At 43.6% G+C, this 24,542-nt stretch overlaps 1 protein-coding gene across 1 annotated transcript; it reads right to left on the bottom strand.

The window, feature by feature from the left end:
* On the bottom strand, nucleotides 1–24,542 carry DYNC1LI2 (dynein cytoplasmic 1 light intermediate chain 2). The gene is made up of 13 exons (XM_035025047.1): nucleotides 24,401–24,542; nucleotides 24,152–24,225; nucleotides 21,738–21,854; nucleotides 17,190–17,420; nucleotides 11,782–11,951; nucleotides 10,633–10,726; nucleotides 9,498–9,633; nucleotides 7,246–7,357; nucleotides 6,620–6,679; nucleotides 5,806–5,847; nucleotides 5,289–5,406; nucleotides 4,319–4,435; nucleotides 1–2,979 (listed from the first exon to the last, which is right to left on the bottom strand). Exons 1-13 carry the CDS (start codon nucleotides 24,505–24,507, stop codon nucleotides 2,879–2,881), a joined length of 1,479 nt encoding a protein of 492 aa, XP_034880938.1. The 5' UTR covers nucleotides 24,508–24,542; the 3' UTR covers nucleotides 1–2,878.

The raw sequence follows: 24,542 nt of genomic DNA, 5'->3' as shown, positions 1-24,542 counted from the left end.
TAAGCAGTCTGGATTCGCGTTTATTGAAGCCAGTAATTAGAGACATCTTCTTTTCCAGCACTAGAAAGCAAGGTTCCACATGACTGCATAACTGCATCCGGTTAGAGCCACACCCCTGGACTAAGGCTGGTGGGGGAATAATCTGCAGTCCTAATTTTAAATTAAAAACACCAATGAACTTAGTATAGAGACGACAGTGAACTTTCACTTACAGCATCAACATTGTTAAAGGTCATCATGATGTACAGAGCAGTCACTTTCAACTTTGTTAAACCAATAAAACACGACAACGTCTTCAGTTTAAATAGTGATTTTAAAATGCCAATCAAAAAAAAAAAAGTGCAAACAAAATTAAATAATGATAGCAGCATACCCGTTGCATTTTTAGGAAAGACCAATTCATGGCCCTTATCATGGCCACATCTTCAAGGTTGGGCTTATTTCTTTGATTTTTCCACTTTAAAGACAAACAGCAGATGTAACCACTACAATATATATAAATAGTCTTAAATTGTCTTTAACAGTCTACCTTACAAGTGTATTCTGCAAATAAAATGAATTTTATTTTAAAAAGTAAAGGCTGTTTACTGTTCGGCCTTTGGTTCCACTGCTTGAAAACCACGAAATAACAAAAAATATCTCCCCTCCTCCCCCCCCCCAAAATAACCCTGCAGCTCCCCAAAGTTGGTAGACTTTGGCAACCACTGAGCACGTGACATTACGTGCTCCAGTGTCTTCTGCTACTAGGAGCATCCACTTGTCATGAGAAACTAAAAGTGATCTTCAAGAAACCTTCCCTCACAAGACAGGTGTCTTAGCATTTTAGCAGTTTTAGTACATTTTATATTGACACAAAAGTGCTTATCGTATTTAAATGACAAAAAATTTTTAAAAAGTAAAATTCTGCATTAAAATTTGAAATCACACTGTATCCCCTGTAGGCATGTCCCTTTCCAATAATTCTTTCTGGTTTCTGAGGTCACTCATTTTGCCCCCACCCCCACCCCAGCTGCTATAGAGAGAGGGATTAAGTGACCCCACCATCAGTGTGGTCACAGTTGTTGGGCACCTATTGGTCACTACACCACAGCTATCCTTATACAGTCAGTTTACTGTCACTATCTGGACAATCTAGTAATTGGAAGCCACAATACATTTAAAAACAAAAACTGAATTTAAAAAGGGGTGAAAAAGTGTATTTTTAACAATAAAACTGGCACAAGGAACATGTTTTTGTTTGTTGGAAAGGCAACTAAGTACTCAGCTTTCTCCTTAACAGTGTTCAGACCTTTACAAAAGAGCAATTCAAGACAGTCTTAAGAGTCTTGTCTTATTATATAACACAGGTTATTAAGTTATGCCCAGTACTATGTTAGTGGTCAGTCAAATGTGGTATGTAAAAGTAATGACATTAGGGAAGTTATGCTCAGACACAGTACAACAAACATTCATATAAAAAAAGTAAACTCCACATAAGTGAACTGAGGTTTTTTTCCCCTTGGTCTGACAACAAATGTTTTATACATTAAATTAATGGTAGTGTTTGCATTCAAATGTTCTGTGTCACGTATAAAATTAAAAGTGCCATTTCAAATCCACAGAAGTCATTTCCAGAACGGTGGTATGACATGACGACATGTATGAATTTGCCCTAAATGGAAACACTGAAACTCTTATTTCCATAAGAAAAAAACGCTACATTTTATGAAAAACACAAACAAGAAAAAAATGTATCATTTCCATTTTCAATATAAAACATTCACACTTATTTGCCCATCTGATAGCACTGATCAGACCAGAGAGCTAGGACAAGATCCTTTTGCATCAATGGAACTCTGTGAAGGTTTCCACAGACCATAAGGCAGGGATTGGTGCAAGCCAATTCATCAGAGTGCAATTACATTACAAACCTCCCTCAAACTTTCTGTAGCATATTGCATTATGGTAAAATGAGAGGTTGTTACCCATTCTCTATTAGTAGGCCAGCCTGTGGTAGTATAAAAAAATTTAATTTAAAAAACAAAGCAGGACCTATTTAGAAAACAATTCAAAGGAAACTAATTTTGTAACTGCTGACTTGAATCACACCCCACAGTGACCGTCTGCCCCGATGCACATCTGTGGAGCCCAGCATGGCCCACAGGGACATGGCCTGGGCCACACATGTGACTCTGAGGCAGCTGCCATCTTCCCCACCATTGTCAGCTCCACCTGACTCAGGCACCCCCACACTCTACATATCTGTCATAAGTTAAAGATGCATTCAGAACAAGTCTAATTCCCATTTTCTCAGTGTTTAGCTTGGAAATGCTTTTGATTTTAAGTCTTAAAAATAATTATTCGACTTTCTACTGACCACACAGTATTTACTCACACTGCTCATCTCCGCCTTCCTCATCTCCTTCGACGTTCAGCTTCCCCACCATCACTTCTCTCATTCTTCCTTTCAGTCTTCTCTTTCCTGGACTTGCTGCTACTTAATCTGCTTCCCAAGAACAAGTGAATTCGCCAAAACGCAACTGGTCAGACTAACCACCCTCTGATCAATGATTTCCTGGTCTCATTTGCTCCACCCTGAAAGAAAGCAGGCCCTCTTTCTCCCATCTACCTTCCCTTCCACAAGAAGCCCAGCTGCACTTGCTTCCCACGAGAGAGCCGCATGCCTGAGAGTCCAAGGGTTATCCTTAACAAAGGGGTCTGACACATAACCTTCCTAAATGTGCATTTCATACTCGGACAAGTCAATGAAGTATTTTTTAAGTTCATCTCCCCTGCCCCAAAAAACTGATAGCATGTGCCATATCAGAAAAATCCTTGTCTTAGCAGATCAATATACATAGTTATTTGGTCATTTTACATATGTACTTTTTAAGGAGGATCAGGCTTCATTTTCTGTTGAAGAGTTTGTTACCATGGAGTCTGGTTTTCGAGTCATTCTATCCAGTTCTTCCTGAACATTTGTCAACACAGTCTTTTGTCCTTTAAAAAAAAAAAAGCAGCAGTGTTAAGAAAAATTATTTTTCTAAAAGGAATATTTGAATTTACAGACTACTGTAATCATCTGTGGTGATATAAACCTCAGTAAGAATGCAAGCAAGTCTTTTTTCATTGCAATTATTATAAGGAGATACCCTAATTCAACCCTTCTTAATTCCAAACATCATAGGTCTGTGTTCCCCTGAATACATAACTGCCCCCCTGTGTGGGCATGCCTTTGTGCCAAATATAAGAGCCTTTCTGAAAACACTCTCACCACCCAACTCCAACCCCAGGCACTGTCATCGTCGCCTTCTTAGAGGTGGTATGTGAGTTTCTGGTATACCATAAACTACTTTCTGTGCCTCAGACAGGTGTTTGTTTTGTTTTTAATTACAACACTAACTCACATGGGTAGTCTGGAAACACCATGTTTCAATAAGAATATAATGCTAGGGCTAGACATTTCAATACTGTACAAAGTCAGTGCTCATATTCTTTTGTTATCAAATGCTGAGGCCTGGAAATGACCCTTATCTCCTATCAGGGGATATCAACCCGAAGCTTTGGCCACGGGACCCGATTTAGAGTCTCCAAGAACTCAGGAGCCCCTAAAGGCTTGGCTGACCTGAGGATGGAGTGATCTCCTGCGGACCTCCTTTCATCTGAAAACACCAATTAGGGAAAATACTCTATTAACATTCCTTATAATCAGTGGAAAAGTAAAAGCAAAACCCTTTTTAAAATGGCCTCAAACTTCCTGGCAAAATGGGTAATTCCCAAGGAACTTGGCTCTTTTGTTTCAGAGGCCTCCAAGACATAGACTGGCCCTACTGCCCACATGGAAGGAAAGGAGGGTGGGCTGCCACAGAGAGGAGTGTGACAAGTGGGGAGCTTCATGGAGGAGGAAAGGACAACCCTCCAGTGAGACAGGGAGGGTTCACAGGCTCCAGCTCATGGCAAGACTAGAGACAGTGAACAAAAATCTTTATAAAGCATCATAGAATATTAAATATAATAAATAAAATGCCACCCATGAACAGTTCCACACCAGGGTCACATGTACAGTTTAGAATACACCTCAATTTACCCAACAGTCAGTTCCTGACAACCCCATGTACATAAATTCCACCTTAAATGTGCCAAGGAAACCTGCATGCTAATAAAGTAATCCTACTGTAAAGTGTACTGCTCGGTTTAAGGTGGGGATGTGCTTACTCGCTTGGCTGTTCAGAACACGGAGGATCTGCACGTCAGGTGAAGGCAGACACTCCTGTCCATTCCCCCACCTCCAGCACTGCTCAACTGCAAGGATCAGAGGTCTCCAAGGGCCCTTCAGTACCTGATTTCTTGGCTGTGCTCTGCACACCACCAGCACCAGGACTTCCGGGAGAACCCGTTTTTTTACTCAGCAGGCTGTTGAAGAAGCTGGCCAACACACCTTCACTTGCTGCATTATCTAAGGAAACATTAAGAAAAATAGCATCACACCACTGGACGACTCAACACCACCACAAAACTAGCTTTCAGCTTGGAATTATCCATTTGTGGCTATCATCTTCCCCAGACACTGAGCACATTCATTTACTATGATTCCTTCTATAAGGCCACTGCCAAGGCTAATTACGTGTTAGCATGATTTATTAAGTGCAAACCTGTTTACATTTTCCATCTGTTTGGGGACATAGCTCACCCAGGCGCCCTAAGATTTTTTATTTTTAAGTAATATCCATACCCAACATGGGACTCAAACTCACAACCTTGAGATCAAGAGTCACATGCTCCACCTAATGAGCCAGACAGGCACCCCTCAAAATACACTTTTAAAGTGTCATCTTGGGACGCCTAGGTGGCTCAGTCAGTTAAGTGTCCACCTTCGGCTCAGATCATGATCCCAGAGTCCTGGGATCGAGCCCCGTGTCAGGTTCCCTGCTCAGTGGGAAGTCTGCTTCTCTCTCTCTCTCCCTCAGCCCCTCCCCCTGCTCATGCTCATGCTGTCTCAAGTAAATAAATAAAATCTTTACAAAACAAAAAAGTGACTTATGTTGTCTTCCTCTCTGAAGGAACCTGCACAGCCTAACTGGTATCTTACACAGAGCTAAATGCAAAGGCCACTGATTCCAACAAAGGGACAGGCCTTGGTCTCTGCCAATTGTGAGCCCCCTCCCTTTGAGGGAAAGGGGAAAGCAGCCCCTTCTTGGGGGAAGAGAACAGCCCAGCTGCCATGAGTCTCACCTTCCAAACCTAGCCACCCAGGCCTTTCAGGGTTCAGGCCTAAGATTAAAGACTCTCCATAGAAATAGGATACATACTTTTGATGTTTGGGTCCGGCTTCTTTACTGATGTGCCTGGGGAGGCGCTTGGCACACTGGCTGGCCCACCCCGGCCCTGAGTTCTTGGAGAGCCAGAGGGTCCTCTCGCAGGGGATTCCTAAGTCCAAAACCAGCCCAAGTCACACATAGGCATAAAAATAACAGGAAATACATATTCCAAAAATGAAGACATTCTCTGCAGGATGTTTTTCACAGTCTAGGGAGAAGGATGGTAGGACTGGGAGTTTGTTCCAGCTCAGTCTCTTTCTAGACCTTAGTTTCTCCTTAGAGAAATCAAGATAATAAAGCCTGCTCACTCTATTTCCCTGAGCTATATTCCTTCATCAGACATTTCCTGAGTCCCTATTATGTTCCTGGCCCTGGGCCTTCAGGGAAACCAAACTCCCTGGAAAATACAAAAACCCACACAAATATAAGCTCTTAGAAATAATGGCATCAAGAATGAAGACACCTACAACACTGGGCCTTGACACCCCATTTAGTTTAAGGTACTCACGGAGGCTCTCGTGGGCGTGGCTGGCTGCTTGGCAAGGAGTGACTGCAAAGAGAGGGACACACTGGCTATTAACCAAGGTCTGCAGAAACACTTACTGCCCAGTGTTCCACTAGAGGGCGCCATGAACAACAACCAAGTCATAGATTTTATATTATGCATGCAAAAAGTTTAAATTCAGCAATTTGGTATATGGTGAAAAAAATAATCCAAGTAACCAGTTTTGGAGCTAAGGTAGCAAGGAGAGCACATAAGGGAGGACAGGTTGGCAAAAGAACCATCAACACCCCAGCCTGCTGAGCTGCCTGCACCATCAGGCAGACCCATGACATGGCTAAGAGACATGTCTAACAACAGTCCTAGTGAAACAGAAAGGTGAGAGTGGGTTTCCATTCTGAACTGTCAGCTTGGGGAAGTTACTCTCCTCACCTACAAAATGGATACATCAGCTCACCTGCATTCATGCACAGGAGGCTGTGTGGGGCTATGTAAAATAATGGAAGTGAGGTCAAGGCACTTGGTAAACTGTCAACACAGGAGGTATTTATTTGAGGAAACCTAATTTCCAGAGAAAAAGGTTACTTAAAATGATAATAAACCCCTCATTGCTGAGAATCTGCAAGCAGGTAGGGGATCACCTGAGACAGATGGCCTAACCCCTACTCTGTACCAATGCTAGAAATGGGAGGGAACAAGGAGACCTGGTTACAACCCCTTTGACACTGAAAGCTCTTTGTGATGTCCTCAACCTCACCCCACGGGACTGGCATTTCATGCATGAGAAGGCCTCTGCTCTGGTCTCACTGGTTTGTCTTACCTGCTGCTTCATTAGGAACACCTGCTCATCCTCCGCTGCCAACTCTTTGTCATGGACCAGCTGTGAAGTGAAATGACATACTCGTTTGCGGTCACAGGCCAAGAACACCAGAACTAGTATCAAAATTCTCAATGAAAGAAGAATCTTGGGCTCGGGTCTCAACATGGACCTGGGGAGAGTACCTGCTGCAACTGCACAATTACGTTTTTTCTAGCCTGGAACCAACTCTGTCCCGAGACCAGCCTTGGCATGTGGCCAACTGACATTTTTTAAGTCTGGCAGGTTCTAAATGCCTCCCAGATCAGGGCCTGCAGATCAGAGGTGCACAGGGATCTCCTAGGTTATCCAGAGGTGTGGTGGCACTGTCAGGACTTAGTGGGAAACTTCAACCCAACTCCATGTGGGCATTCCATCACTCATGCCCCACCATCTGGAGCCATTTACTTAACACGAGACTTGAGATGAACATTTTTTTAAAGGCCCTTGGATTACGTTTTTTCCCCCTTAAAGTGGTTCAGTATGTAAAACAGATTTCTTTATATATTTCTTTTCTCATAAAAACAAACAGACAAATAAACCCCCAACAAAACACAAACCCTATAACTCAAACTGACTGACTTGGTTACCTTTCTCACAGGTGGCTTCACAATAAAATCTTCATATGCATCTTCTGGCTTCACAGTTGTGAAATTTTCATATAAAATCGCTATTTTCTTTTCATTGTCCCAACCTGCAGGTCTAAAAGCAAGGAAATAGGGATTGATGTGCTTCTCCTGGGACTGCCTCACAGCACACTTTAGAGCACATTCCGGGTTAAGAGGGGTCCTAGGTGAGCGCCTTTCTCACAAGATCTGGTCTGTAGTTGCTGGGGCTGGCTTCTAGCTTGTGGCAGACAAGCCAAAGTTTAGTGCTGGCAAAACCCATCAGCTTGACAGCGCAGATCCTGCTCCAGACTAAGCTCATGGGGCCCAAGATCTAAGGAACCAGAATGAGATCTTACTGACTACACATGCTAACCCACAGAAGTGTTCAGAGCTTTCACACAACACCATCCAGAAAAGCAAGGACACAATGGGGCCTTATTCAGAGAGAGCGGAGGTTGCAGAGAAGAGCACAGAGGAGAGCTCAGGACGAGACTGTTTGTCTTGGGCTTCAGTGTAGAGGAAATTTCTCTGAGAACTCTTCTGAAAACAGTTTTCTTATGGACTGCTTTATTAATGTTACTGGTGTGGGAAGATGTGGAGCAAAGGAGGGCATCAGGACCTACACTCTCCTGGGCCCCAAACCAAAGGGACACAAGGAGTCCTTGAGGCTCCTACATGGGTGCTGCCCTGATTGTTATCACTAATGGCACCCAAGTTCCATTAAGTTGAGCTACAGTAGCCTACATTCCCACCAGACTCTCCTAAAAGAGCAACTGTAAAATGCCCTACACAACACACTTTTGAATTCTACAAGCTGTAAAAAATGCCAACTGATTGTTCTCGCAGGCCTCCCTTTCCCCACATAACCACTGCTTCACAGCTCTATGACCCAGACAGCCTTCTTAGCCAGGGTGCTCTACCCAAATGGTTTTGCTACCTTCACCAGCTCCCAAATAGCTAAAATACCAACAGGATCAAAGATGCAAAGGGACAGGGTATGATCAAAATACCATCAGGACCCAGGCAGCCTTCAGAAGCTGTGAGATGCTTTTCTCCAGAACAGCCCCGATCCCCAGACCATCTTCCTCAGCTTCCTGTTCCTCAGGATCCCAAGTGATTTGGGCACTCACATACCACTCACTGAGCTTGTGTCTCTGGTGCCTGCCTGATCGCTCTGGACAATTCTCTAAAAATCGATCTAAGGCTCTAGCTTTGCCATTTGTAAGCAGCCTGAATGAGGCTCTCCCTGAATGCTCAGGAAGCAACCCTGTTCAGTCCCCAGAGCTCTTGGCTTTCATATCTTCAGCCTTCTCAGAAACTGTCCCTCCTGCCCCTCCATTCCTTCTGGTCTGCTTAGCACACAAACACTTAGCCTTCTGCCATCACCCCTCTGCCCTCCCTGCCACAATGCCTCCACTACTCCATTACTGCCCCACCCCTGCCCTCCCAGTGCTGTGTGCAGGGACCACATCTTGTTCATTTCTGCATCCTTAGCATAGAACCTGGACACCTAGAAGTGCTCAGCAGTTGCTGAAGACACTGTAATTTCCGTGAATATCTACGCCTACAAACACTAGCACAAGTCCTCGGAGGCCACACAGCTTCAACATTCATTCATGCATCCAAAACACTCATCATTCTCCAGGGACAGAAAGACACAAACTGGAGGAAACAGGTATCTAAATCTCTGCCCAAGAACATCAGCCCCAGTGGCTCCTAAAATATGAAATGCCAAATATACAGTAAGTATTCAGTATAGCTAAAGCTCATGCTGATAGGTACACCAACGAAGGTGCCTGCAATCTTCCCTGCCAATGAGCAGAGAAATCAAATGCTTCAGAAGAAGATTATCAGGGTCCCCAAAGCCCAATTCCCTACACTTCAACTCCCTCCTCCAGCCAGTATTCTATCAGAGCTGACAATAAGTGGCAAAAATGGCTGGCTTAAGTTTTGGCACCTTGCTCTCAATGAAGAAAGGCAGCACACCTGACCTCACTCCACCTACTTCCCTTAGACTAGAGGCAGAATGACAAGTAATCTGGAGAGGAGCTGGGTCTACCTATCCCCTGTGAGGTCCAGCCCAAGCACTTCGCCCCATGGCAGCAGAAAACTGGCTGTGTATAAAAGAGACAGAAGGCACCTTACTTGGAAGGATAAAATGTGAAAAGCAAATGTACTATAAAAAGAAGCATTAAAAAAAAAAAAGCATTTGAAATAACCTATAAGGAACTCACATAAAAACTGCATCCTTTTCCACAACTAAGGCAGGTGTGATAAAGTGGAAGCCATACGTTTTATGAACAATGTACTTATACAACAAGTCGAGGTTTTTCTCCTCCTTCACTGATGTGTAAATCAAGGCTGCTCCATCTAATCAATCCGCTTAAGGAAAACAAATTCACTGCAGGAGGAGATAAAAACAAACACATACAAGCATAATCCTCAAAGTACTACTCACAGGTGAATCAGTTTTTGCTCAATACATGATCAACAGAAAGCGTTAAAACTTTTAAAACTAAAACGGTAATCGTAACAGATGAACCACGTCGAAAGCATAAAGCATGTCAATGCTGGCAGACCATGCACTTCATTTTTTAACACGTAGACTGCTACCTTTTGACCCATCAGGTTGGTTCCTAAGCAGTCAAGTTAATGGCTCTGAGGTTAGCCCAGAAAAACATCCTTGGCATAACCAAGGTACACAGATTTGTTCCTGGACAGATGGTTCACAAGGGATCCAGTTTATCATTAAGCCCATCTTTTGTAAGAGATGGATACCGAACATGTATCAGCACCCTCACTGAGCTGGACAAGATAAAAGGCCCAGAGGAAGTGGCAGGAACCTATCCCTCACCCCCATATCCCAGAATATAGAACCAAAGCACCAACTACTATTGTATTTTTACAGAAATAAGATTCAAAAGACTGCTGACACAGTATCTCTCTCGTGGACAGCACAAAACACACATATGGGAAAAACCCTGTGGCATCTAAAACAATACCGTGTTGGGTAATTAACCCTTTCTGCAAAAAAGCAAAGTTTAAAAAGATTTCCAAAATATGATAAAAGTAGTTTGGTATTAAGACTATCCATATCAGCTTTCTTCTTAATATGAAAGCCTTATCAAATGTACAGCATTAAAAATAAAAAGTGATGAAAGACAGACACAAATTAGTAAGTCTCAAATTCCAATACAGTAAAATACAAAACTCGTGAAAAGATGTATACAATTTCTCCATGGCAGAAGATTGTTCTGGATTCAGGAAGTACTTTAGCTTTTTGAAGATGCCCCAAATGGAGAGAAGCCTGGATCAGCACAGAGAGGGGAGCCTGCGCTCCTATGCCCTGACACAGCGTCCCAAGGATACACTGGAGGCAGAACCTCCGTAGGTGTGACTGGATGAAGTCAAAGTGCTCGTCCCTGTAATCATGCTCCTTCTCCAGGACACTCACTGCATCACACTGCAGGGAAGACAGAAAGAGAAAGGAGTCATCTTTTTGCTTCTCTCCCTGCTGAGGATGGGAACAGCATCTTCTTTAGAAATAAGGTATCATAGTTCCAAAGAAGAAAGCCGAAGCCAAAGGTCTAAGCATTAATCAGACAAGAGTCAGAAACAACTGGAGAGTTTTCTTTCATCCTGGGCCACAGTTTCCAGAGCTGTAAAGTGGGGATAGAACAGTCTGATCACCTCACAGTTGTTCTCAGAATCAAACACAGTCACATCAGGAAGCAGGCCCATGGGACATGGCTGTGCACTGCACACTCCACAGGACTCCTGTCTCACAGAATATAATGCGAATGGCACACTCTGTGGTTGAGAATAAAGTACTTTTGAAACCCAAAATGTTGTGTGTGTTTTAAGTCTATTTATTTATTTAAGTAATCTCTACACATAATGTGGGGCTCAAACTCACGACCCGAGATCAAGAGTCTCAGGCTCTTCCGACTGAGCTGGCCAGGCGTCCAAAAACCCAAAATGTTTTTAAAGCTTTTTTTTCTTTTGCAAGAGAACAACTTTATTTCTCTCTGACTGAACTTAATTTTCATTCTCGCATCATCATCCTATAGGGTAGAACAAACTGAAACTTTGAGTTCCCTTCCTTCTTTTCCTACTGAGTGTTATGTTCCTTTCTGAAAATCATCTCAAATCCAACAGATTTTAAGAGACTAAAACCCTGAAGAATTCTGCTCTTCTATATTATTTTTTATAATCAGCTTGGGCTAGATCAACTGGTTCACAGAGCCTTAAGAAAACTGCTTTTAGTTCTAAGTTTGAATCACTCAACAAAGTTGACAGTGCTTCCTGGACTATGAACAAACTGAGTGATGTCATGTTTCCAGCAGCAACATTAAATGACAATATTCTCTAGCCTGACCTACTCAATATACCTTAGTGAATCCCGAATTAGTACAACTCTCTTGTAGGAAGACACACAAGCAAAGCCCCTTAGCTTCTTTCAGATGGTGACTGTACACTGGCCAAACCCAGCCAGATTTACAATTCCCTGGCTCATACCTTTGTGCACACCACCAACACTGGGATTCCCAGGTTATGAGTCAGCATATTGTCACCAAGAGGCAAGGCAACATTTTCTTCATCAGGACCTGAGGTCAAAGGTCCTCTTCTCTGTGGGGAACCTTGACAACCTTCTTCAGGCTCAACATAGTCTTGAAACTCTTTCACAACTACAGGTGAAAAAAGGAAAAGAAAATCACAAATAAATAAAAAATACACATGCCAGTTTTAGGAAACCAAAAAAGGCAGTAATAAGCATAAAACATAAAGAGTCATAACAAACTTCCCAACTCTGCTCTACTGCAATATTAGGGATTTGGAGGTAGTGATGCAAAATGCCAATTCTGACACATTCAGTCTGAGCACTATAAATTCAGAGCAGCAAAGACATACCCCTGGACATCTTTAACCAATTTTTTTTTTTAAAGATTTTATTTATTTATTTGAGAGAGAGAATGAGAGAGAGAGAGCATGAGAGGGGGGAGGGTCAGAGGGAGAAGCAGACTCCCTGCCGAGCAGGGAGCCCGATGCGGGACTCGATCCTGGGACTCCAGGATCATGACCTGAGCCGAAGGCAGTCGCTTAACCAACTGAGCCACCCAGGCACCCCCCCCGCCCCGGACATCTTTAATTATATACAACTCTTAAATAGGTTTTAATTTTTTTACTTACCTATTTCTTTAAGATTTTATTTTTAAGTAATCTCTACACCCAATGTGGGGCTTGAACTCATAACCCTGAGATCAAAAGTTGCATGCTCTACCAACTGAACCAGCCACAAGTTTTTAAAAAAGAGTAAGTGTTGCGGCGCCTCAGTGGCTCAGTCGTTAAGCATCTGCCTTCAGCTCAGGTCATGATCGTGGGGTCCTGGGATCAAGCCCCGCATCAGGCTCCCTGCTTGGTGGGAAGCCTGCTTCTCCCTCTCCCACTCCCCCTGCTTGTGTTCCCCCTCTCACTGTCTCTGTCAAATAAATAAATAAAATCTAAAAAAAAATAAATAAAATAAATAAAAAAGATTAAGTTTGTTTTTTTTTTAAAGATTTTATTTGACAGAGAGAGACACAGAGAGAGAGGGAACACAAGCAGGGGGAGTGGGAGAGGGAGAAGCAGGCTTTCTGCTGAGCAGGGAGCCCGATGTGGGGCTTGATCCCAAGACTCTGGGATCATGACCTGAGCCGAAGGCAGACACTTAACGACTGAGCCACCCAGGTGCCCCAGATTAAATTTTTTTAAAAAAAGTTTTAAAAAAATTATAAGATTTTAATACTTTCTAATGTGAAAAAAGCTGCATTTCTTACATATCTAATATTTTAAAAAATGAGACTAGTAAAATAATCTGAATTCCACAAGAACATGCTGTTTCCATACAGCTGACATGTCTGTACTAAGGAGCGAGGCTGGGCTTGGCCAGCCCATCCACATCTCTTCATGATCCTCACTCTTGTGGACGGTCTCATCTTTAGGAGATCCCGAGTCACTGTGCAGTGCTGACCGACCTGTTCCTGCCTAACACACGATGGAGTCAGTGGTATAATGTCCACTTCTTGGCACACACAGTCACTACTTCAGGTCAAGAGTGCAATCCCATAGGAGGGCCTTCAAGCTGAGAATAGTCCATGGCCCTGGTTAAGCTAAGTGAACACAAAGCTCACGGATCCATACCTTTTCATGGGTACTTCAAGGCTTACATGTCAGGCCAGAAAACAAGGATATGATAATTAAAGCTACTTTGAGCTAGAGCAGCAAACACGCAGCTCTATACCCTTCTACACCCATTAGGACAAAAGGACCAAAATGCCTTTTAGTCTCATCCACAACATGCTCATTAAGAAAATACAAATAAATGGATTAAAGAGAACCTAGAGAGAGGTGCACATACTCCTCTTCATCCACAGACAGATTTCAAATATTTTTTTAAGGGGGGGAGGGGCAAAGGGACAGGGAGAGGAAAAGAACTTTTTTTTTTAAGATTTTATTTGTCAGAGAGAGAGAGAGAGACAGCGAGCACGCATGAGCACAAGCAGAGGGAGCAGCAGGCTCCCTGCTGATCAAGGAGCCCAATGTGGGATTCAATTCCAGGACCCTGGGATCATATCCTGAGCCGAAGGCAGACGCTTAGCCGATTGAGCCACCCAGGTGTCCCACAATTTCTCTTTATTAAGCTCATTCATATAATTTCATTGTCAATATAAACACTCGAGATCTTCACTGCATTAAAAAAAAAAACAACCTAAAAAACAGAAATGGTTTCTGATGAACTTAGCATGGCTGTTGAAGGATTTTCAAGAAATCAAAGGTTCTCAAATTTTCTCCTTGAAAGCATTTTAACAAATCTTCAAATCAATGGAAAACACAAAGGCTTAAGTGTGGGTAATACCTATCACTGTCCAACATCACATGAGGCACTCAACCAGGAATTCCAAGACAGTGAGCATGGCAGAGCCTGGAGCAAGTTACAGGTAAGCTAAGTGGCTATGGGAAGTGAGGCAGGGGTGCGCCAACTCCCAACGGTGAGCTCCAGGGAACTCCATCACCCAGTGCACTGCATGTATTCTACATATGCCAGGATGTAAAAATAGTTGAGAAGCCTAGGGTTAGACTAGTCACTCTCTAAAGGAATGACTTAACTATAGCTATCGAGCAACTGTAGGAAACACACGTGTTTTTAATAACTCAGCATTTTAGAAAATAAGTTGGAAGGCAGAATTAAGTGTTCATAACATAGAGATTGGTGAAAAAGGAGGATAAACACATAATGACTGTGTAATTCAGATAATAAAATTTGCATTTCCCTTAGGGGGCACACATACCACAGTATTAACAATTTCTCTCCAATGGTGGGATGGCCAATATTTCACAGTCCACCTGGGGGGTCCCCCTTTAGTATCTCATGGGAGTGGGTAAGGGAAGGAGATCAGAGTACTCTACCCTAGCTGCTGCCTCTCTCTCATCTTTTCCCTCCTACCTCATTGATCACCCACTGATTCCACAGTCCTGAAAAGATTTCACAGACAGCACCTAATCTTTTTTCTCTATTTGATAAGCAAGGGAAGCCCCAGACATAAAGCAGGAATGACTAACCTACACAAGTACCACCTTCTAGTAGCTCTGGGGTTGCTCTGCCTTCCCCGGTCACTGCCAGCCAAACAGCTGCCACAGATTCAGGACCCCTGGGGAATCACATCCTGAAAGAGTGGCCCGCTGAGGAATAGCATTCCAAACTCAGCAGACTGGAGACCGGCGTTGGATTGGAACTAGGCTGGGTGACAGCCCTTCGCTCATTCAATACAATACCTAGAGTCCAACTTATCTGCAAAGTGGGAGTCTGATGAGCAAGAAGATGGATGACTGCTTTATGAAAATGTAACCTACAGCCAGTACTAACAAAGGCATTCCTTCAACAGGCAACACAAAGGCACGACTACCATCCAAACATCTCGGAGGAAGGGCGGTGAAAACAACAGAGGCCTTCAAGGAAGGTTAACCAGAGTCATGAGGCACAGACGTGGTTCCAGCAATCGCTAGTTGCCCTCCTGTGTCCCCTCTCTACTTCCTTAGAACCAAACCCAACCCTGATACATGGAACACATGGCCATACAGAACTACATTTCCCAGCCTCCTTAGGAAGACAATAGGCACGCACCCTTCAGCCCCTCTTTTCTCTTCCTCCATGTGCTGCCTGGAACACGGATGTGAAGGCTACAGCTCTAGTTGTCCAGAGGAAGAGAACCACACCCTAGAGATGACAAAGCAATAAGCAGAAGGACCCAGGGTCTTTTGAGTCTGCCTTCCCAGAGCTGCTTTCCAGGCTTGAACTGCTTACCTCTAGATTTCATTCATAGGACAGAATCAACTTGTCTTTTTTAAACCACTGTTATTTTGGGTTTTGTGTCACAAGCAGCTGAATCTAATCCTAAGTGACAGACATCAATGACTAAGCACATAATCAATTCAATAGTTCATGGGAACACAAGCATCCAGGAGCAGGCATCTTATCTGCTGTGTGCATCTCCGATGCCTAGAACAGACCCAGTCCAAGAAAGACACTTTCCCTATCTGGGAAAGAAAAATATCCTTGGCTTGATCTTTCTTTTTTTTCTGTTTTAAAAATCTTCACAAGGTTATAACACTAAGAAAAAAGATTCAGAGACTGAAATCTCCAGGGCGTTAACCCACTAATCTGGGTAAGCCTGGGGTTACCAGTGAATGGGCAGTGAAAGACAAACAGCTCTTCAGCCTCAGACCTATTCTAAGAAGTTGTCTTTAAGTTCTCTATTCCAGGGGAAAAAGAGGCATTATCTAGAAAGGTCAGTGGTTGAAGACAGACGAGCTGAGCTGCATAACAACCACTGTAGCATACATGCGGGTGACCCGGGAAACACACATGTATGCAGCAAACCAAATAATTAAATGTTAAACTCCCTGTTTTAGCTAATGTGGGACAGGAGCAAGAGGAATTTATGATAGGCAGACACACAGTGAGAGATACAATTTAGAAAGCACATCAAAATTTCTGAACCCTTCTGCCAGTAAGTGTGAAGATCCCATGTGCCATGCCCTAGAAGCCCTCATTAATTCACTAAAGGGAATGATGTCATCCTGTGGCAAAAAGCCAGGCTGAGCCCAGCCTGCCCTGGCCAAGACTGCGGCCGCTGCCCACGCCACAGCCCCAGCCCCTGCCCCTCCCATTTCCCTGGCAAGTGGACAGAAGCTGATGTAAGTGCACAGAAGCAAGGGAAAGGAAAAATAAGCTTCTGAATCACAATAAGGAAAAACAAAACAAAACAAACTTTGTTTAATTTGAAAGTTCTCTGTTGTCAAAAGGGCTTGGGTGTCCTTAGTCTCAAAATAGCCTCTCATTTTAATGACAAAAAATGACCTTCCTATTTCTAACTAAAATCATGCTTGCTGGATCCCAAAATGAACTAAGGTAGCAGCTCAAAGATTTCTCTTTTGTACGGCTTCCTTTAAACCTCTCAGTAAGAGAGTCCATGGGGCCTCAATGGAATCTCAGGGCAATGGACTCAAGCTGCAGATCCCACAGTAGGCCTCCACACCCACTGATGCTAACTCAATAGCCAGAATAACAGAAAAGTGGAAAGACCCACAGAACTGATCCAAATTTGAGGGGTGAGGAAAGAACCCATATTTTAAAAGAGAACCAATGAAGATAATAAGGAATATGGATTCGTTTACTTTCTTCAACTGTGATGCTTGAGAATAAGAATGCTTTAAATACTTTTTGACTACTGAATTTACAAGAGCAACTCTGAAATAAACTGTACAAACAAAACTACATATTCCATAAGGGAAGCTTTGTAACCTCCTGACACTATGAAAAGGAAGGTGGCTTGAACCATCCAAAGACACTAGTGAATTTTCCAATTAAGAAAATCTATTTTACTTACACTTCCGTTCCAGCTCCCTCATTTCTTCTGGTGGAATTTTCATTTTATCAATGTGCTCACGTAAAACACTAGCCCATTTCTGTAGAGATTCCATCACGGTCCAAGGCCTAGACATGTCTGCAACAAAAATGACCAGGGTCTCCGGCAAGGATTCAGCAGACACTGCAAACTTCAGCAAGCCTTTGTGGTATAGGTCTCCATCCAGAATCCACACATTGCAGCGTGTGTGATCTAAAAAAAGCAGTAAAGCTAAGTTACTACCTGACAATAACCATCAGCACAGCTGGAAAAAAGCCACATCAAGAAGAACTTGAGGAGTGCCTGGGTGGCTCAGTCAGTTAAGCATCTGCCTTCGGCTCAGGTCATGATCTCGGGGTCCTGGAATCGAGTGCGTCAGGCTCCCTGCTTAGTGGGGTCTGCTTTTGCCTCTCCCTCCACCCTCCTCCCACTCCGCCACTCATGTGCATTGTCAAATAAATAAAATCTTAAAAAAAAAAAAAAAAAGAACTTGAAGGTAACCACCGTAGAATTCCAGACAAAACACACAAAGAAATCCTCTTTGGAAAAGAGCCCAAGTGTTCAGTGAGCAGTAACCCTTGGTCAAGGTGCCTAGTGAACTATCTACACTTTAAAAATTTGTAATTACCATAATATATTATATCCACATCTAAAGAGATTCCAGCAACGTCTGAGGAATAAAGAGTGAAGGACATTTTAGCTTTCAATAGGAATCAAATGATACATATAAAAGCTAAAATGTTCACTGGTCAACTGCCCTATAGTCTGTGTAGTCCATTCTCCTCAGCTACCAACAATCCATGGGGCAACAAGCTGTGCCGAAGAGCCTGTGGTTAAACAAGCTCTTCTTGTCAGACACACTAAGCAGGGAGTTCACGTAACTACAAACGGTGCCAAAGACACAGGACCTTTGTGTTTAAATGCCAAGATAAAATCATTACATATAAAAATTGAGGTATAAGAATTACTGGATGCCTGGTGATATTAAGGAATTAGTTATTTTTGGTATAATAAGAATATAGTTATGTTTTAAAAAATCCTTATCTTTTAGGGGCGCCTGGGTGTCTCAGTCAGTTAAGCATCTGCCTTCGGCTCAGGTCATGATCCCAGGGTCCCTGCTTGTGCTCTCACACTCTCTCAAATGAATAAATAAAAAAATCTTTAAAAAAAACCCCAAAAACCTTATCTTTTAAACATACATATGGAAATATTTGCAAATGAAATGATATGTCTGAAATTTGCTTCACCATAATCCAGTGTGGAGTGAAAGAAGTGAGAATATAGTTGAAATAAAATTGCTAAAGAACTGTTTAAGGTAACTCTTTGAGGCAAATAACACACACTGGGGTTCATGATCCTAAGTCTATGTTGTACCTATTTTTAAAGGTCTTCCATAATAAAAGGTTAAACATACACACAAATGTGCAACTACTGACATTTAATGAAGCACATGGTTCCAAAATCATACCTGGATGATCAAACCATAGAAGGTAATTCTCCACGGGCGCCTGGGTGGCTCAGTCTGTTGGGCGACTGCCTTCGGCTCAGGTCACGATCCTGGAGTCCCAGGATCGAGTCCCGCATCGGGCTCCCTGCTCAGCAGGGAGTCTGCTTCTCCCTCTGACCCTCCCCTATCTCGTGCTCTCTCTCTCTCTGTTACTCTCTCTCTCAAATAAATAAATAAAATCTTAAAAAAAAAAAAAGATAATTCTCCACAATAAGCTATTTTAAAAAGTTTTTAGGTATCATTTTTGAGAAATACTTTTCTTATAAAAGTGCCTTGAGGGAGAACTCCTACAATCCTAAGTATCATTTCACTAATTTCTTTCCCAACAAATTCCAAAATACACTTTTAAAAACCTATCTTCTGTTAGCTATGCTTTTTTGTGTAATTGATTCATTAAAACATATACTGTTAAAAATTTTATACTCACGACTTTATTTCAACAGTATAATAAAAGGTATCTCCACCTAACTAAACTTTCAAAGTTCTAATACACTTTATTTATTTTTTAAAGATTCTGTTTATTTATTTGACTGACAGAGATAACGAGAGCAGGAACACAAGCAGGGGGAGCGGGAGAGGAAGAAGCAGGCTTCCCACCGAGCAGGGAGCCTGATGTGGGGCTCGATCCCAGGACCCTGGGATCATGACCTGAGCCGAAGGCAGACGCTTAAAGACTGAGCCACCCAGGCACCCCTCTAATACATTTTAGACAGTGATTTTCGTTTGGGTTCTGTGGATGTCTTGAAAGATACTGCCCCGTACCTGAAGCCCACTGATTTTAATGCCTTCCCCTCACTAGGCATGGTTCCTTTCTTCAGCTTCTCTTCCCACTGCCCACTACATATAATCAGCCATGCGCATGGAGAGCACACACACCACATGTGATGTTAAACGGATGCCCACAACCCTGGAGGCAGTGGTTCTTTGACGTGTCATGCCCCACCACAAACCAGGGACAAGCCAGAGACCATTTTCTCTACCTGTGTGAGTGTCTGCAAAATGTATTATTTATAACCCACTCACATCACACAATAAAAAAGACTACTGATGAAAGATGTATAACTAATCACTGGTAAGGCAACTCCTCCATCAAAAAAGACCTGCAAGTAGGTGGCCTAAAAATGTAGAGACCAGGAAATTTTTAAGGCAACCTTAAGGAATCTGAAATAAATGTTAACACGTTCTTCAATTCAAAGGCAAGTGAATATGGTTAATATGATGCTTTGGCATGATATATGCTTATACCATCTTGACACAAGAAGCTACACAGGTTCACAGAATGTTTACACCAGGTTTTGTACTTTCAAAAGGGTACTGGAGCTACCACTGTGTCTCAAGTAGTCGGCCACCTCTCATTCCATCAACCTACAAAATAGGTATTGTTACTCAATTCTACAAATAAGGAAATGGAGGTGTGGAGGGCTTAGGTCAGTCACAACTAGTGATTATAGAAGCAGGACTCTGAACCAGTTCTGGTGGCTCCGAAACCCAAGTGCTTTCCACAATAACCATGCTGCCCAACAAAAACAGGATGCAAAAGACTCAGACAATATGAAGCCCTCTAAGCCTGGCCCAGTGGCCCCTCAGTCCCAGACTTACCCACACTGATGCTGGTGGGCCCAGCTGAGCACCTGAATGCCTGTCTTTCTTACTAAGAAGAGCCCTCAGCACCAGGCCTACCTCCTACCTTTCTTTCACAACTTTCAGGCAATGTTTGGCATGGCAAAGGAAGCTAGGAGAGGAAGAGCAGGAATCAGACCTCTGGGGTTCTAAAATGACCATTCAGTTAACATTAATAGAATGCAGGTCTCCAAGATTTAATAAGAGATCCTTATCCATGACCTCTATTAAATGACTTTTGGAGATCAAAGAATTATATTGCTGGAAAGGACATGGGTCCATCTTCTTCATTTTAGCACTAAGGAAATGGGGAACCAGAGGTGGTGGGATCTGCTCCTTTATATAATCACCCTTATACTATGATCCTTACTGTTTAAATGGGTAAAGGCAAATATAAAGTAATCTAACACAGGTATTTCACCCTTAGATGAAATAACCTTCTTACAAATGAAAAGACCTAGGCACCAATGATTATTTGTTTTAGAGCCATTCATAAAACTTCAAAGTTTATAAAAGAGGTATTACTGAGTAGTGGTAACAAAAAACAATTACTCCAATCCAACTCATCATTATACTTTTAAGAAAGAATTTTTAAGTAATATCCAATCTTTATAACAGTGCTTATCATGTACTTTTCTTTTCTTATCATGTACTTTTCATATTCCCAACTACCCTGTAGGTAGAAACTATTACTATCCATATTCTAGAGATAAGGAATTAAGAGAGAACATCATCACCTCCAAGCCTCTATTTCCTCCACTGAAAGAAACACAGGCAATCAGCATTTCTACATTGTCACAAAAAGACTCAAAAAACTCTACTGTGAATATCTATTGAGCTGTTATTCTCTGAATCATACGAATTTCAGATTCTCCACTAGGACATGGCAGAGTAACAATGTGCCCAAATCAATCTGCCAAGCATTTCTCTCATAGAAAGGTCCAAAGCCTTTATGTATTTATTTTTTCCAAAGCTTTTAAGAACATCTTTCTTACTACCTTTACGTGCATTTGAAACTTTACCTTCAATATCTCCTTTTAATTAGGGGCTACCCAGAGCAATAGCTAACAGTCCCAATTCCTCATTTTTATTAACATACTCTAAAAGGGAAAAGTGGGTTGGGGCGCCTGGCTGGCTCAGTTGGAAGAGCATGCGACTCTTGATCTCAGGGTCATGAATTTGAGCTCCATGATGGGTATAGCGATTACTTAAAGAAATAAACTTAAAAAAAAAAAAAAAAAGTGGTAAAGTCCTGCAAAGATATACATTTCATCTGTTGCCCTGTGACTAACTCTCTTAGAACTAAACCGAAAAGTGAGAATGCCTAGACACACTGCAGGAGCCACAACCACTGAGTCTGAGACATGCATATACCCCTTACCACGGATCAACATTTCACTTACCGTCTCGGTCCTCATCATGGACGCTGAGGTAGAGATACTCTAGGCCTCTTCCTTTTTTGCCATGCTCAGCTCCTTGAAGTTTAGTCATGAGGGTTGTTTTCCCAGAGCCATCCTCACCTACAAACGATATACAAAAGAAGGCAAAGTGTGCTGTTTATTCTAGGCAAGGACGGGGAGTATTGACACTTACACAAGTGACAACTAAGAATTTCATGCAAAGCCTGCTGCTGAGATCTGACCTGCATTCATCATAAACAAAGTAGGCTTTGGGGTGCCTGGGTGGCTCAGTCGGTTAAGCGGCTGCCTTCGGCTCAGGTCATGATCCCAGGGTCCTGGGATCGAGCCCCGCATCAGGCTCCATGCTCAGCGGGGAGCCTGCTTCTCCCTCTACCTCTGCCTGCCTCTCTGCCTACTTGTTCTCTCTCTCTCTCTCTGTCAAATAAATAAATAAAATCTTTAAAAAAAAAAACAACAAAGTAGGCTTTGCTGTAAGAGTGGGTGGGGGGATGGTGATAAAGGTGGCAAATTCCAAGATCTAAAATGATATTCTACTGCAGTCATCCTTATTTCACAAGGGACAGAATAAGGCAGGTCCACAGGCCCTACCTACAATTTGTAAGACATGCATCTGGAGAAGTAAAAGTAAAAGGTGGAGTCAGTTTCTCACAAAATAAACTTTTACTACAAGAAAAGCAAGAAATCTTCAAAATATAATTAACCTTAAAGCCAGGAACTGGGAACTAAAAAAAAGTCTGATCCTGCCTCATAATCATGAAGAATAGAAACTATTATTCACTTTTGATTTTAGTACCTCTCTTTCATAAGCATCCTGGAGGCTAGGAAACTGATGAAAATAATTACAGACCTGAGCAAAACTCTTTAAGTACAGTCTCAGTAATTATCAAGCTCCTCCTCATCCCCCTCCCACCAACTAACAACCACCCCCACCCCCGAAAAAGAAACCTTACACATTAAGACAAACCACCACCCAGAAACATTACTAGGCACCCCTGGGATTTAATAATATGGAATTACAGGACATGAGAATTGAGAGGCATTCCACAGATCAAAGGCCTCTTCTCCATCCCCAGTGCCACTACTGCATTCAGATACTCCACACAGAGATACTGCATTCAGATACTCCACACAGAGCTACTCCCTTCTGGGCCATGGTGAACATTTGTCAGCCTGACTTCAATATCTGCTCATTTTTGTCACCTACAACTCTGCTGCCAGAATTCCCTTTCTAAAACACAGATCTGGTGACCTTGATGCCCCACTTAATGAGGAGCTCTAACGGTCCTCTATTCCTCTATTACCTTCTGTAGTGATTATCACCTAAAGACCATAAACTTTCCTCAAAAACACTGGCAAAATTACCCTAACAGCTATTGCCAGGAGGATTAGGGGATGGAGGGGAAACAAAAGGCCTTGAAACTGAGGGGCCTCCAGGAAAAAGCAACAACTCTTCAGTCCTCCACAATCTGCCCCAACTTACTTCATCCGTCACCTTCCACAAGAAGCTTCTGGCAGCTTCCAACCCCCCACACCCTCCTGTCACCTCTGTGTTCCTACAAACACTAACCCGCTGTACCCTTTCATGTTGACACTTATCCTTCAAAACACCGGACACCAAAAGTACCCTCCCGCAAAACATCAAGCAATGTGATGCTCCCACAGTCATCTTGCCATGCCAACATGGTGTAGCACAATTACCAACCTATCAGTCTCTCATTAGCCTGAGATTCTTGTGCAAAGTCTGAAAGACATCTGTGCTGTCTCTGTGCCCAGCCTACAGGAACCGCTCAACAAACGGGTTCTCTGAATGAATGAACCTGATCAAACTCCCTCACTTGCAGAAGGAACTGAGACCAGACACACTAAGGGACCTGACCCAGCAGTGAGGGCTGGAATAACGCAGTAAAGTCCCCAGGGAGGACTCCAAGACCTACTGTCCTTTGCAGGGTCTCCCCGACTGTGCACTACTTATGAAGATGAAGGAATGGCCCCGGTGCCATTTCTAGCCCTGACCCCAAGTCATCTCGTTCCCGCACCTCCTTCACCTAACCTACTCATATTCTCACCCTCCCTCACCCCATCCGCAATTTGGTGAACTTCGAGGCTATGAGCGCAGGGAATCAGGGATATTTAAAATAAGTTGATGTTGCGGCCAAATGACTAAGGAATGTGCCGACAACTCCATGCCAGCATCACTGGACTCTCCAAAAGAGATGTCCCAACCTCAGGCACGGTGGACTTGGCCATCCTCCGGCTGTCCAGCCAGGATCTCCAGCCCTCCCGGGAGAGGCAGGCTGCGGGCAGGCGGCAGGGGAGGGAGAGGCTGGGACCTGTGAGAGGGGCGCCCGTCTCGCCCACCCCAGCTCCCCGGGCAACGCCCCGCCTCCGGCGCTCACCGAAGACCAGGATGTTCTTGCCGGACGGCAGCTTGGACCTGGCGCGGGTGGACACCTCGCTCAGGATCGAGGACCTATGGGGACAACAGCGAAGCGGTCAGCCCCCGGGCTAGCCTCACCCGACTGGACCTACCCTGCCCGCGACGGCCCGTCAGACCATCAGACGGTCCAGTCCAGTCCGGCCGGCTCCCCGCCCGGCCGCGCCCTCCTGGGCTCAGCCGGCTCGGCCCGGCCGCCTCGCTGTCTTACCATAGGCTCTGGCCTTCTTCCTCCTCACCGGTGAGGTCGCCGGCAGCCGCCACGGCGGGCCCGTTGGGACCCAGCAGCAGCTTCTTCTCCACCCCCACCGGCGCCATCTTGCCAACTGCAGCCACAAAGAGGGCCCTCCCCC

This window comes from Mirounga leonina, unplaced genomic scaffold (genome assembly GCF_011800145.1).
Source record: "Mirounga leonina isolate KUSES-001 unplaced genomic scaffold, KU_Mleo_1.0 Mir_180, whole genome shotgun sequence".
NCBI lineage: Eukaryota > Metazoa > Chordata > Mammalia > Carnivora > Phocidae > Mirounga > Mirounga leonina.
This window is presented reverse-complemented; position numbering and strand designations above follow the sequence as displayed.

What these genes read in the sequence shown, in the direction of transcription:
- DYNC1LI2 (XM_035025047.1), bottom strand. Translation starts at nt 24,507, where the DNA reads ATGGCGCCGGTGGGGGTGGAGAAGAAGCTGCTGCTGGGTCCCAACGGG. An exon ending in GAGGGAGCTGGAACGGAAGT is followed by an intron (nt 11,952 to 17,189) that starts GTAAGTAAAATA and finishes TTTCACCTGTAG; the next exon opens with TTGTGAAAGAGTTTCAAGAC. An exon ending in TGTTCCTAATGAAGCAGCAG is followed by an intron (nt 5,848 to 6,619) that starts GTAAGACAAACC and finishes CTCTCTTTGCAG; the next exon opens with TCACTCCTTGCCAAGCAGCC.